General features: G+C 46.4%; 1 protein-coding gene across 2 annotated transcripts in view; it reads right to left on the bottom strand.

The window, feature by feature from the left end:
• LOC146021004 (intelectin-1-like) overlaps positions 1-13,700 on the bottom strand; it is a 39,498-nt gene extending 25,798 nt beyond the window's left edge. Inside the window, exons 1-4 of one of the 2 annotated variants that reach the window (XM_083154766.1) lie at positions 13,574-13,700; positions 5,024-5,094; positions 3,370-3,537; positions 868-1,115 (exon numbers count right to left, since the gene is read on the bottom strand). In XM_083154766.1, coding sequence (XP_083010892.1) covers positions 868-1,115; positions 3,370-3,537; positions 5,024-5,087 — 480 coding nt within the window. In that variant the 5' untranslated portion in view covers positions 5,088-5,094; positions 13,574-13,700. The remainder of the gene's footprint in view (positions 1-867; positions 1,116-3,369; positions 3,538-5,023; positions 5,095-13,573) is intronic. The other variant, XM_083154767.1, reaches the window with a different exon arrangement.
• Between the last annotated feature and the right edge of the window lie 2,006 nt (positions 13,701-15,706).

Genomic DNA, 15,706 nt, shown 5'->3' with positions numbered 1-15,706 from the left:
GGTGCACCGCTGCGCTCGCCATGCTTTGGCCGCGGTGTCCCTCGCTACGTTCGGCACACTATTTTATTCTCGCACCACACCCTAGTGGATGGTAGGGCATGAAATTCCGCCTGTCGGCACATGTCGTCTCAAAGACAGTGAAAAATGCCATGTTGACCTTTTGACTGTCGACCTTGCCCATGTCGACCTAATGCTTGTGTCGATCTAATGAGACCTACACCCATGTCGACCTAGACCCATGTTGACCTTTCTGCATATTGACCTAATAGTGTAGACCCAATGCATCCCCTACTGAAATGGTTTATCTTCTACATTTGCCTAAAGCTGGCCATACACAATTTGACCACATTTCACCTGACTTTAAATGGATCTGGCTGAGAAATCGGGTGAAAAGTGTCCAAATTGTGACATTGTTTGACATCCGATCCGATCCACCGTCCCATGTGCATCAGGTTGGAGGTCAGATGTCCTGCACGAAGGATAAATTGGATCATGGGTGATTTTAAGCACCTGCGATATATTGCGTCCGATTTGCCTTGAACTTCCCATGAGTCCTTTTAAAGCGATAAATCGCATGTAACAATTGGGAGGGGAGGACTCCCGGTGAGCTGTCGGGGGAGTTCAATGGATATCGGATGCGTCTTGCCCTTCAGACAAGTTGTGCTAATGTGAGGGGCCTTAAACTGGATATACACCTACAGATTTGTCTGACCAATCTGTCTGGAGGGGACAAAGATCTGATAATGTATGGGAGCATATGAAAATCAACCATTCGCTCCCAAATGCGGGAAAATGGACAAAACAATTGATTTGTTAAATCATATGGATAAACTTTTTCTGTTTAGTTAAAAAGACAGTAGCCGTTACCTTGTAGTCATCACTGGTGGCCCCATCAGGTGACCCGAACGTGGCATAGTTTGCCCAGTTGCCATCTCCTTCTGGGTTATGTTCATAGTTCCCTTGTTGGCTGGACCAGCGGTCTCCTATTGTACACCTTCCATCCATGTTGTTCTCATGGATACTTGCTACTAACGTCCAGCCTCCGCCATCTGTTGTCATGTCGCAGAAGGTTTGGTAGGAAATGCCATGTTCAGTAGTCAGAGTATAAATTCCATCTGTTACCACCGAGATATACAGAACCGAAAACCAATTTAGCTCTCCTTACCTCAGGCCTATATCTCATACTGTATATACATTGGATGAATTAGACTAAGAGGTACTTGTGTACTAGCACGGCGCCCACGATATTTGGTCGCACAACATATAATCGCATGGCATCGCATGGCATACACCTGATGCACTGCAATGCGATAAAACATTGTATAAGCACCCTAATGGAGGCTTACAATGTTAAATGCACCCCCACGCCACCCCCACTATGAACGTGAACCCGAAGTGTGGCGAGGGCAGCGAGCCCGCGAGGGGCGGCGGTACGCGTCCTCCGACCTTTTTATACCCCCACTATCCACGTCGGCGTGGAGTTTATATAGAGTGTGGCGAGCGCAGCGAGCCACTGAGCCCGAAGCGCGGCGAGCCCACGTGTATTACTTTACATGTATTCCTTGTCCCCTCGCGGCGCTCGCCACGCTTCGCGCTCAGTGGCTCACTGCGCTCGCCACACTATATAAGATCAACTCCACGCCGACGTGGATAGTGGTGGTATGAAAAGGTCGTAGGACGCGTACCGCCGCCCCTCGCGGCCTCGCTGCTCTCGCCATGCTTTGGGTTCATGTTCATAGTGGGGGTGGCGTGGGGGTGCATTTAACATTGTAAGCCCCCATTAGGGTGCTTATACAATTTAAAATCGCATCGCATTGTATGGCATTGTATGCCATATACAATGCTATACAATTTTAAATTGTATACCATCGGGTGCCAATCGTGTCGCATCGCATCGCATCGCATGCCTTATGCTCTGCGATGGGTGCCGTGATAGTACACAAGTACTGACTAAGATGTTTTCCAGCTTGAGCTTTTGAATATTAATAATTGGGTACGGAACTCCGCTGATTAAGGGTTTACCCTTTATTACTATGTTTTGTGTGATTTGTATTTGTTCATCAATGTATTAACTTTGTTTCAGTGGAAACCATATGAATGACTTGCGGTGGGGATGCCAGCGGTAAGAATACTGACATTGGGATCCTGATGGAGGGAATCCCGTCAGAGATCCGGTAAGTATACTCAGGCCACTGGAGGGCGGTACTGAGCTGTAGGATCCAAGCAGCCGAGGAGCAGGAAGAAAGCGTCTTCAGGAAAAGAGCAGGTAACCGGCTGGTGATTCTTGCTGCCCCCGTGACTCCTGGCTAGCGTCACCGGCGAGGGTAGCCTGCACACCCCCCCAGATGGTGCCCGCACCAGCCCTGGAGCATGTGAGCGGTCACGGTGAGCGGCAACCGCATCCTCGGGCATCCACCCGAAACGCCGTTGATTAAAGCACAGCAATTTATTATTGGAACTTTGGAAGTCCTGGAGTGGCATTGATTTTTGACATGACTATATATATATATATATATATATATATATATATATATATATATATATATATCTATATAGATATATATATATATCTATATAATCTATATATAGGTAATCAAAGAAGACTCGTCACTCCAAGGGGATTTCCCCCTTGGAGTGACGAGTCTTCTTTGATTACCTGATTTATTTGTCTCGGCACCCGGGGTCTGGTGTATACTGGGATAGAGTGCAGAATCGCTCCCCCTATCTATATATATATATATATATATATATATATATATATATATATATATAGAGAGAGAGAGAGAGAGAGAGAGAGAGAGAGAGAGAGAGAGAGAGAGAGAGAGAGAGAGAGAGAGAGAGAGAGAGAGAGAGAGAGAGAGAGAGAGAGAGAGAGAGAGAGAGAGAGAGAGAGAGAGAGAGAGAGATATTCCTCCAGCAGGAACTGAGGCCCTTATTCTAGTTCACTCTTTCTGACAAAATATTTCTTAGATGGACAAAACCATATGCACTGCAGGTGAGGCAGGTGGAAAACCCCACCCAAATCTAATTCTCTCTGCACAAGTAACATCTGCCTCACCTGCAGTGCACATGGTTTTGTCCATCTAAGAAATATTTTGTCAGAAAGAGTGAACTAGAATAATGGCCTCAGCTCCTGCTGGAGCCTGCTGAAAAATAGCCCTGTATATATATATATATATATATATATATATATATATATATATATATATATATATATATATATATAGATAGATAGATAGATAGATAGATAGATAGATAGATATGTATAGATAGATAGATATATATATATATATATAGATAGATAGATATACTGTAATAGTAATGTGAATTAAATATGTATATATTCCATGCCTCTTGCCTGAATCTCACCCTTGGCATTGCTGTCAGACTGGCGGATGGCCTTACAGCTCCGGTACTTGTCCTGGTTGTTACCGGTAAGGTAGGACGGATGGACATTTGCATTGCTTGTTCTGTTATCATCCCAACATGACATGAGATCTAAGATATTTTGCTTCATCTGGAGCCATGAGCTGTGATCTGGGGAAATATAAAACTGCTTTAACATTTATATTTTCTGTAATTTATTATATAATGGTTATACAATATTGAGGGGTCTATTCGTTATGTCTGCAATGTAAGAGGTGAACACCTACTTTTGAACCTGTGATATCTCCTGTGTACACTGATGTAACATGTGCCTAGAGAATTTGGGGGAGTTATTTTGTTTCTGTGCAGGGAAAATACAGACTGCTTTATTTTGACACTGCAGTATAGATTTGAAGTACAGCTCCACCCAAATCTAACTCTCTCTGCACATGTTACATCTGCCCCCCCTGCAGTACACATGGTTTTGTCCATTTCAGAAGGAATTTTCTTTGCGAGTGAACCAGAATGAGGGCCTTTATTTCTACAAAAGTAAGATGAGAATAACATTTTCACCTACTTTTTGTAGAAATGAAGGGACTTTGAATAGATTCCTTAATGACAAAATAGAATCAAATAATGCACAATGCTGCAGGAAACAGATTAATTGGCTGAACAGCTTGCAATCTATTGTAGTAGCCATTTAAATTATTTATTTATTGAATTATTTTATTTATTAACAGTTGCTTAAATAGCGCCGAAAATTCCATTGCAGTTTACAATTGGAAACAATGAAAAAACAAACTGGGAAGCTACAGACAAAGAGGTTAGAGGGTCCTGCGCGTAAGCGCACACTCTATAGGCAGTGGACGGTAACTTTTTACCCGGGCCCAGGTCTGCTGCAGGGAACCTGGCAGTGGGTAGAGAGATGACAGGCTGCAGCCGCAGCACAGCCTCTCTCCCCAGCTCAGTACATCTCTCTACCACTCGTTATTTTTTGTCCATGGGGGGGTGGCCACGCCCTCACCCAGGGACCCTGCCCACCCAATAGCCACAAACCCTCCACGTTACCGGGTTCTGGCTGACCTGTTACCGCTCCTGTCTATAGGAAAATAGGCATTGATACACAAGAATAGGTGTTATCTATTGTATAATGGTCAAATGTCTTGTGTTTCTTCTAGAGACAACTTGGATCATCTAGCTCAGGGGTCCTCAAACTATTTTGCTCTGGGACCCCATCAGACAATAAAAATAATGACTGGACCCCAGCAAGTTACTGCAGAAGGTCACCACATCACACGTGTAGTCAGCAGACAGCACATACATGGCAGCATTGTGGAGGCACAGAGTGATGGGAGGAGTCTGATATACCATAACCCATCACATCACATGTGTGGTCAGCAGACAGCACATACAGGCAGCATTGTGGAGGCACAAAATAATGGGAGTCTAATAACAGACAATTCAACATATTTTTCAGACTCCTTGAATCACTGACTGAGATTAGAAAAGTCATCAGCCTGATGGTCAGCAACATGGAGTCACAGCCCCATGCTGAGAAGGTCAGGACCCACAGTTTGAGAACCGCTGCTCTAAGAGAAAAACATTGTCCTGTGATCAGGTCTGAATTAGGCCCATTGTGACTATCACATCTACTCACCGCAAGATGCACACAGGCCTTCAGCAAGGATCAGGGACAGAAGAACCAGACAGCCAGGCAGCATCTTTTCCCTGGCACAAGTAAGGAAACGGAAACAGAATCATGAGTATATATATATATATATATATATATATATATATATATATATATATATATATATATATATATATATATATATATATTGATACAGTAGTTGTAGCTGGAGTGGCTATACTCTGTTTGGGTGCTGCTGGTTACAGGTGAGGAAACCTTCCTCACAGAGAATAGATAATGACAAAAAGAGGGATTTTGTAACCTGCGCTCCTAAAGTATACCAGTATGGTGAATGTGTTTGTTTCACATAAGAAACCGGTGATAATATCACAGATAAATGTTGGTATATGTCCCATTTCAGAAAAGATTACTAGTTCCTCACTTCCCTTTAGCCCGGAATTTTGGTTGCTTGGTCTTATGGATATGCCCATCTCCCTATTTAAGAAATCTCTACTGAGGCATCTGTTAAATGCTGCCAGGGCAGTTATTCCTTGTCACTGGAGATCTGCGGCGCCCCCTCCCTTCTCACACTGGTTTCGTAGAATGGACCTTTACATGTCTATGGAGGATCTAACGTCCTTTTTTAAAGATCCCGCACAGACCTTTACCACTACGTGGCTCAATTGGCTCACATTTAAAGAATCCTCAGAGTATTTGTGGTGCTCCAGAACTGAGCAAACCCCACACTCCCCACTGCAGGACACCAAGGGTTAACAGCCAGGGCGCCAAGGGTTAACAGTGCCCCGGGGTTTCGCGCCGCAGAGAATGACTGATGGACTAAGACAGGCAGGGATTGGCTGGGAAGGCCGGGAAGTGAGAGAAGAGGAGGAGAGAAGGGAAGAGGACGGCTGGGAGGTGAACTCACGTGTGTGCAGCCTGCGGCGTGGAGCAGAAGGACGGCGGCGACACGTGTGCAGGAAGAGGAGAGAGAGTCGGCTCAGGCAACCAGGAGAACGTGAGCGGGAGAAGACCCCAGCCGGCGGCGTGCAGAAGCAGCCAGCAGCACCCGACCAGAGACGCGGCGATCCTAGTGCCGGCCGCGTCACTCAGCAGGCGACGAGAGGGAGGCCTGTCACGCGCCTCAGACGCCGGCGGAGATGACCCGGGGACGGACTGCCACAGCTGCGACGGGGGACGCCGGCGGAGCCACGGAGTGCGGCAACGCTGTGCCTGCAGCGCCCCCACTAGTGTGTCCCAGGTGAAGAGGACAAGGCCCAGCTGAGACTCCCGCCTCAAGGAGAAGACAGCCGCTCACGACGGGCAGGAGCCTGCACCAGTAACCTTCCCAGCCCTGGCCCATCCAGCAGCCGGTTCCCAGCGCCCGACCACTTAGGCCACCGGGAAGCACCAGGGCAAAGCGACCCACCTGCCAAGGAGGCCGCTGTAGGTGGGCCCTTTATAGCCCCACAACCACTTGGGACCCCTTTCAGGATTTGTTGTTAGGCTTCAAGTTCAGCCCGCACCCTGCCCAGCACCTTATTGCTGAGCAGTTTCATTTTTGTCAGGGACAAGCGCCATCTTGCGCCTATACCGGAGACTGCACCCCTAGTATCAGGGAGAGTCCCTTCCCCAGGGCTCTCTGGGACTGTTCTGCCATTAGGGACCCACCGTGGGTCTCACTACCTCGGACTTTTACGTCTCAGTGACATTATTCAGGAATCCAGTGTGCAGAGCATACAGACGGAACCCTATTGTATGCAGTATTGGTATGCTCATGATCTTAATTGTTATGTGCTATGTTAAATGTTTCATGCGATATATTTATGTGTGACATTGAAGGTATAGTTTGAGGGAGGGAACTACTGTGTTGGCAGTACCAGTGAGTCATAGTGATCTGGTGGTAATAATTAAGCGAGGGTGTTTGACCCGTAGTGAGCCGCATGGTACTTGGAACACAGTAAGTGTCCGCAGTTACGTTAGGTTCGTGGAAACTAGTATTCTCTGATTTATTGCCGGTATCAACCCTGCTGGTAAGGTTGGAGCCAGTTAACCATTTGTAGTAACTCTTGAAAGTTGATTGATTGTTTATTGTGTCAGCTATTGTGTCTTACCTTTGCACTATTTCTCAGCCGAGGGGGTCAGCGGCCAGAGGTTGCCCTTACTCCAAAAATAAACCTGAGTTACTCTACCAAACAGTGTCCCTTTCATTGAAGTGTAACCTCCTGCCCACCGGACCACGGAAAATCGGAAGAATCTGAAGTGCCCCGAAGACGCAAGGTAAGGGGAATCCGTTCCTTCCGTGCACCGGCCACCACATTAAACTTGGCGTCAAACCGAACAGGATCCGTGTGTACCAGGAGAGTGACAACCCAGTGAAAAATGGAACAGCAACAAGGCGGAGGTGTGGCACAGCCGCCAAACCCGCAAAACCAAGAACAACAGGACGTCCAAGATACAACACCAGCTGCGGCCATAACTCTGCCGTACTACTTCGGGGCCCCGTGGCTCCCGACCTATAGTGGAAACGACGACCATCCCCGAGCTGGAGATGAAATTGTATGCCCGCAAGCAGCGGCCAAATGAGTCCCTACGGGACTATGCTCTGAGTCTGCAGGAGACACTAAAGGCCATCACAGCAGTAGACCCGGAGGAAGTACGAAACGCAGACGAAGCCCTGACAATTCAATTCGTCGAAGGAGCGTCCCAAGAGAACATTAAGGTTCAACTGTGATTGCTGAAGTCACAGATGCCAGGCAAGACCTTCCGGGACTTTAAGACGGCTGCCCTCGCCATCGTCGGTAACCCCAAAGGAAAGGAGGAAGAGTACCCGGAACTGATCGGCTTCAGAGAAGGGGTGAAAGCAACAGGAGCCACAGCCAGCGGCACGGAGAAGGCGAAACGGCCCCACGACTTGGCGGTACAGGGTGGCCAACAACCCGACAGGGACGCGATGCAGACGCTCCAGAAACAAATGGAGGAACTGGCCGTTGGGATGGCGGAGATGCAGAGAGAAATGCGTCGGATGGCAAGGGCACCGTCACCGAGCTATGCAGAACCAAGATGGAGAACCGAAAGACAAAGTCCAGCCCGAAGTAGGTGGGAACCGCCCCGAGAGTATGGACGGCAGCCTCCCGACCGGTTTGATGGGCAGGGACGTCCGACGTACTACCGAAGCCAGGAGGTCGGAAGCACCGAGAGTGACGGCAACCAGGACGAAGATTTAAACCCCAACACCCCGAGGTCGAGGGCCGAACCTCGGGGAGGACGGGAAGCTTAGGTCCAGCCCCAGAAGATGGGCAGGCTCGCTACGGCAGACAATGCTATATAGGTGCAAGCGAATTACCTGCCACATCGGATCGTTACCCTTCAGCCCGCTTAAAGAACCAGGGAAGGGTGGTCTGGTTCCATGTACGACGGGGATACGGCTTTATCAATTGTGCTGATACAGAAAGGGATATCTTCGTCCACTTCACAGCTATCCCGAAGAAGAATGCAAGAGATTTTGATAGAAGTCTTGGGGCCGGGGAGCCGGTGGAATTCGACATCATCAGGGGAAGAAAGGGCCTCCGGGCAGCCAACGTCACTGGCCCTGGTGGCGTTCCAGTCAGAGGCACCCGATATGCCGCAAGAAGAGAGCGCCGTTGGAATTACCCAAGCCACAGAAGTCATCCACGGTACTAACCCCGAAAGATCCACCCCAACGGAGTGGTGTGTACCCCGAAGAAACAGAAGATGGGTTAGGAAGAAGTAACGGGAAAGCGTACGGATGTGGCCAACAGAGCTCTCAGGTTCGAGTACAGAGTGAGCCAATGAGGAAGAAGTGGTCACATACCGAAGTGAACCCCAAGCGGGGGCTGAACTCGCACGCAGTCGAATCCATGTTGATAGTGGCGGGTGGCCAGACCTCGAAGTTCGATGGCGCCCCTCCAGCATCGGCCCACAGAAGTCAACGCAGGCTCCGCCTAAGACCGGACCAAAAGCTAAAGGAAGCACCAAAGGATGGTGGGGATGAAGAGCCAAAGGGCGAAGCGGTCCTCTCGCCTCTGCTGCCCACTGACCCTCTCGAGCTATTGATGGCGGTGGGCTGGTCCATTATGCCACGGCAAGCCCAGCCTTGGCCACCAGTTGAATTACTCGCACCTCGCGCGGCCGAGGAGGTGGCCCCCGAGCCTGAGTTAAGGCGCTCCGAAAGGAGTACTCGGCGTACACTTCTCCGGCGGTACTAGGATTAGATACCTTCCCATAACCTGTTGTATGTATTGTAAACTGAAAACACTGTCATTATTACCGTTATAGATGTCATGTGTGTGTAAAAGGAACGTTAGTTAGTGTGTTATGATGCGCGGGGACACGCATCCGAAAAAGCGGGGGTGAATGTGGTGCCCCAGAACTGAGCAAACCCCACACTCCCCACTGCAGGACACCAAGGGTTAACAGCCAGGGCGCCAAGGGTTAACAGTGCCCCGGGGTTTCGCGCCACAGAGAATGACTGATGGGCTAAGACAGGCAGGGATTGGCTGGGAAGGCCGGGAAGTGAGAGAAGAGGAGGAGAGAAGGGAAGAGGACGGCTGGGAGGTGAACTCACGTGTGTGCAGCCTGCGGCGTGGAGCAGAAGGACGGCGGCGACTCGTGTGCAGAAAGAGGAGAGAGGGTCGGCTCAGGCAACCAGGAGAACGTGAGCGGGAGAAGACCCCAGCCGGCGGCGTGCAGAAGCAGCCAGCAGCACCCGACCAGAGACGCGGCGATCCTAGTGCCGGCCGCGTCACTCAGCAGGCGACGAGAGGGAGGCCTGTCACGCGCCTCAGACGCCGGCGGAGATGACCCGGGGACGGACTGCCACAGCTGCTCCCCACCCAGCGACGGGGGACGCCGGCGGAGCCACGGAGTGCGGCAACGCTGCACCTGCAGCGCCCCCACTAGTGTGTCCCCGGTGAAGAGGACAAGGCCCAGCTGAGACTCCCGCCTCAAGGAGAAGACAGCCGCTCGCGACGGGCAGGAGCCTGCACCAGTAACCTTCCCAGCCCTGGCCCATCCAGCAGCCGGTTCCCAGCGCCCGACCACTTAGGCCACCGGGAAGCACCAGGGCAAAGCGACCCACCTGCCAAGGAGGCCGCTGTAGGTGGGCCCTTTATAGCCCCACAACCACTTGGGACCCTTTCAGGATTTGTTGTTAGGCTTCAAGTTCAGCCCGCACCCTGCCCAGCACCTTATTGCTGGGCAGTTTCATTTTTGTCAGGGACAAGCGCCATCTTGCGCCTATACCGGAGACTGCACCCCTAGTATCAGGGAGAGTCCCTTCCCCAGGGCTCTCTGGGACTGTTCTGCCATTAGGGACCCACCGTGGGTCTCACTACCTCGGACTTTTACGTCTCAGTGACATTATTCAGGAATCCAGTGTGCAGAGCATACAGACGGAACCCTATTGTATGCAGTATTGGTATGCTCATGATCTTAATTGTTATGTGCTATGTTAAATGTTTCATGCGATATATTTATGTGTGACATTGAAGGTATAGTTTGAGGGAGGGAACTACTGTGTTGGCAGTACCAGTGAGTCATAGTGATCTGGTGGTAATAATTAAGCGAGGGTGTTTGACCCGTAGTGAGCCGCATGGTACTTGGAACACAGTAAGTGTCCGCAGTTACGTTAGGTTTGTGGAAACTAGTATTCTCTGATTTATTGCCGGTATCAACCCTGCTGGTAAGGTTGGAGCCAGTTAACCATTTGTAGTAACTCTTGAAAGTTGATTGATTGTTTATTGTGTCAGCTATTGTGTCTTACCTTTGCACTATTTCTCAGCCGAGGGGGTCAGCGGCCAGAGGTTGCCCTTACTCCAAAAATAAACCTGAGTTACTCTACCAAACAGTGTCCCTTTCATTGAAGTGTAACCTCCTGCCCACCGGACCACGGAAAATCTGAAGAATCTGAAGTGCCCCGAAGACGCAAGGTAAGGGGAATCCGTTCCTTCCGTGCACCGGCCACCACATATTCCCGCTATGTTTCAACAGAACAGGTTCAGGAGTCATAATGGTCTTAAGGCATTACCCTTCCCCACCTACCTTATCCCTTCTCTCCCCCCTCTTTACTTTCTTTTTTCTTTTTGACTCTTTACTGCAATCTCATCAGATGGTGCTTTCTCTTTGCAAGCAATGTCCATTCGTATTGTAAGAGGGATAAATATACCATGCTCATGCTCTATCTGATGAATATAACTGAATACAATTACATCACGTTCCTATAGATAAAAATGACGTACCAATTGTGTAATTAATTTTTATTTGTTCAACTATTACACTGTACTGTCTCATTGTAATAATGGTTTGTGACTTTATTCAATAAAAAACAAGATTGCATAAAAAAAAATGTTGGTATATGTCAAAAAGAGGGATTTTATTAACATATACTGTGGGGCAACAGTTATCTGTGTTATCATCACCAGTTTCCTACCATACTGGTATTTATATATATTTTGATATGCACAAACTCTGCAGGGTCAATGGATAATGCTACTTATGCATTTGTAGCATACATGCATACTTTTGAAAACTGGTTTCAGGGAGATTATAGTTGGTAGCAGAATTTTGCACAGCGCCCCATTGAGGGGGCGTGTCATGCTCCACCCAAAGGGCGTGTCTAGTTCCATATATGAAGAGATTGTGAAAAGAGATTGTGAACGTGGCACCTAGAAGCGCGGGTGTGTACTGCTACATCTGAGAGGAATCTTGTAAAATGACTTATATCCAAATGTAGATGAGCGCCAAAGCAGTTAGTAAGAGATACTATACTTGGTAAAGTGCTGGGAAATTGTGCTGATGATTCACTGTAAATGTATCTATCTCTCATTCCTTTTCCCCCAAAAAAATGTAACAGTGTAATGTGAGATAGGTGACATGAGGGAGATTGCTAGACAAATGAGGGAGAGAGTGAGATTGCTGCTATTTCAGGGAGTCTCCTGCAGAATTCAGGAGGGGAGGTAACTATGATGTAAGTGTAATGTGGGCTAGGTGACATGAGGGAGATTGCTAGACTAATGAGGGAAAGAGGGAGATTGCTGCTATTTCAGGAAGTCTCCTGCAGAATGCAGGGGGGTAGGGAGCTATGATTTGTAGTGTGCATTTACCATGGTAAATACAATTAAATACATCAGCAAAAAAAAGTAATGTATTAAGATAAATAAAATGACAGCATAAATTGACTTCCTCTTTAGTAAATAAAATGGGAATCTGTCTTTGCATCAATAACTGATTGCAAATATAAAAAACTAATGCAAATAGATATCAGGGGTGACATTTAACGGGATGTGATTTTTAGTAAGGTTCTGAAATTGCACATTATCGCATTTTCCAAAATCGGGAATTTAAAAAAATATGGACTATTTAATGGGATTCAAATTTGCGGGTGAAAAGTGCGATATGGTGCGATTTTTTTTTTTAGTCATGAAAATGTGCAAACTTTAGTCATGAAAATTTGCGAATTTGTGGACACGTGCAATTTTGAAGACATTGTGCGTGTGTTATTTTTAAAATGTCGTGGTTTCCCCCTTCCTGCGCATAACCAGCCTGGGGCTCAAAGAGCCAGTCCTGGTTTCAAAAAAATCACTTCTATAAAACTCTCGCCAGGAATTAGAATTCTCTTGGTTAAATTAGCAGCAGCTAAAAAAACAAAAAGATTGGATTTCCCTTAGTCCAGTGTCTGGGGGGGGGGGGGGGGGGGGGGGGGATATTGCACTCATCTATTCAATGCTGCCGTTCTGACAGTCGGAATCCCAGATTAAATACCACCCTTATTCTCTACTACATCCACGAGTTTTATTTTTATCGATTGGACAGAGGTAACTGTAAACAAAGAAAAAAAGGGACAGGAAATGTTTCGATACTTGGCTTCCGTGTATCGCTTTAGAAGGAGTTCCATTCCGAACATTTTATTTTTGAAGTCATCGAACACATAAACAAACATCTAAAGTATATGTTTATGCGTGCTATCGGATATGTTCTCTTTCTATTCAAAATTGTTATTTCAATGTATATTGCCAAATATTATTTATGTGCTGTATATTGTTTTATTAATCAAGAATGTACACATCTGTTTTTGTGTATAATGTTTTCTTTATTTACCTGTCAATAAAAGATTTTTTTTTAAATAAACCACTTTCAAAATTAATATAACACCCCAACATACGTGTATTGCATTATCTATGCTATGTACACACCAGAACGATGCAGATCGTGAGCAGATTGTAAGACAATTGTATGATCGGCTCATGGTCTGTTGGAGCAAACGATCTTCTTACGATCTGCATGCAATCTGAATCCAATCCGATCTCAATCTGTACCCATCTGAATGGTCAATTACAGATTCTGCCTGCTAAAGGCAAAAGACCAGCGATGACACGCATCGGATCCAATCCAATCCAATTTACATACAAACGTTCGAGATTGTATCGAAATTGGATGGATTGGGACAAATCGTTCTGGTGTGTACCTTACACTACTGAACAGCCACATCTTTAAAGGATAATAGTAATAATAATAATAATAGTAATAATAATAATAATAATACAGTGGGGAATTTCTTACCAGTCCAGAGTCTTTTCTTGCTGAAAGGTCTATAGAAGGTCTGATAAGTAATACTTCCACCCTGATCCAACTGCCTTATAGTGATCTCCAAAAGCCTTGCGCACACACATTTTAATCAGAAAAGCAGGAAACACGTTGGAGAATAGTCAGGACATTTATACATCTACCCCCTATCTAAACATCCTGCTGGGAATTGCACAGAATGTGTTGATCCTGATACCAGGGCTGTACTAAGGGGGGGGGGGGGCACAGGGGGTAGAGCGTTCTCTCTCCACGCTGACTGTGACTTTGGCAAGTTGATTCTGAATTGACTGTATAGTTGAAAAAGACATCAGGTGGAGAGGTGTTACATTGCGCCCTTTGTTCTGATATCGTTGCATTTTTTATTAAGTGGAGCATCACAGGGTTATCGGAGTAACAACGGTGACCACACCTCCCTAAATAACTCCTGAGTGCACTTCAATATATATGTCCTTAATCAAGGTATAAAAAGTCTATAGATCCTGGTGTATTACCCCTGAAGAAGTCCCAAGTGGACGAAACGCGTAGGGTTTCTCGCATGATCATTCTACACCTATGGTCGAAGTTATATTGAATCACAATGATCCACCAACAATCTCTGTAAACGATTTCAAACAAATGTACTTTAAATTGTTTTATTGTGTGAAATAAATATTTTGTATTTTTACAATTGTGGACTGGTGAAACCACCTTCCGAGCGCACCTCTACACCTTCTTTCTTTATCTTGTACATCAGACTTCCATTAGCGGCGGAGCCTTAAGAGTAGTGCTGCTCATCTATAAGCGCAGGATTGGGTCACAACCCCCCCTTCTTTCCATATATATATATATAGATATATATATATATATATATCTATATATATACATTTATATTAATCACCACTCCCCCTGCAATTACCCATTGACCAAATTTATACTGTCTTTACTCTGTGTTTTGACAGTGTTATATTCTCCTGTGCAGTTTGCGGCCAGTAATGACAAGTGGGAGGGGGGCCCCCTGTCTAAAGTGACCCCGGACCACCCAAAGCCTTAATCCAGCCCTGCCTGCTACTCTTATTATATCAACTGCATATTTATGATGAAATATTAATGATTATTGCCCTATACCATGAACAATAACATAAGGAGAATGGCAAGTGGCTAATGATCTCAACTCTGCTGTAGTAAATAGCATTAAATAATAGTTAGTATCCTGAGTGTACCTGAAATATACAATAAGCTTTGCACCAAGAACTGAAAGAGCTGGGTAGACACTATGGGGGAAATTTACTAAAGGAAATTTGTAAAAAAAAAATAGGTGTATTTGTATCCAGAAATACACTTATTTTTGACATTTACTATCCTGAAAATATGGCAATTTGTATTCGTATTGATAGCACATCAATGCGAATACAAATTGCCGTATTTTCGGGATAGTAAATGTCAAAAATAAGTGTATTTCTGGATACAAATACACCTATTTTTTTTACAAATTTCCTTTAGTAAATTTCCCCCTATAGGCCTGATTCAGTACTGCTTGCTAAGCAGCAGTCATTCGCTGCTTAAGGAGTGGCTTAACAAAATCCACCATCGACCATCAAATGATTTCTCTCCCCTTGGACTGACTTTTATTTTTGTCAGAGTCTACCAAAAAGGGGATTCAGAATCAGCCCCTACATCATATACAGCACCGATATTAGAAATGCAGCGGGATGAACGATCAATATCGTTAACAATATAATTCAGTGACATTAACCGGACCCCTGCCGAACATGGAGTTCCTGACGATAAAGTCAGATTTGACTACATGTCCAAACATCCGGGGGGATTGCGAATGACCATTGGGAGCGCACATCATTAACGATATAATGTGTACACAATAAATGATGTGCACGATAATATCGCTAACAATATCGTTATTGTGCAAATCGTTAAGAAAAATTGCATAGCGTGTTCCCAGCTGCAGAACAAATACATAGGCCCTTATTCTGATCGGTGCGGATATTCCCGCATGCGGACGGACCGCCGATGTTGATCGTCTGCGCATGTGCAGAGGTCACTCTGCGCATGTGCAGGCGATTTCGCCGCACGGATTCTTTATACGCCGCACAGGGGGCGTAGAGGGGCGTGAGG

The sequence above is a fragment of the Crinia signifera genome, chromosome 7 (assembly GCF_055691185.1).
Source record: "Crinia signifera chromosome 7, ASM5569118v1, whole genome shotgun sequence".
NCBI classification, from domain to species: Eukaryota; Metazoa; Chordata; class Amphibia; order Anura; family Myobatrachidae; genus Crinia; species Crinia signifera.
This window is presented reverse-complemented; position numbering and strand designations above follow the sequence as displayed.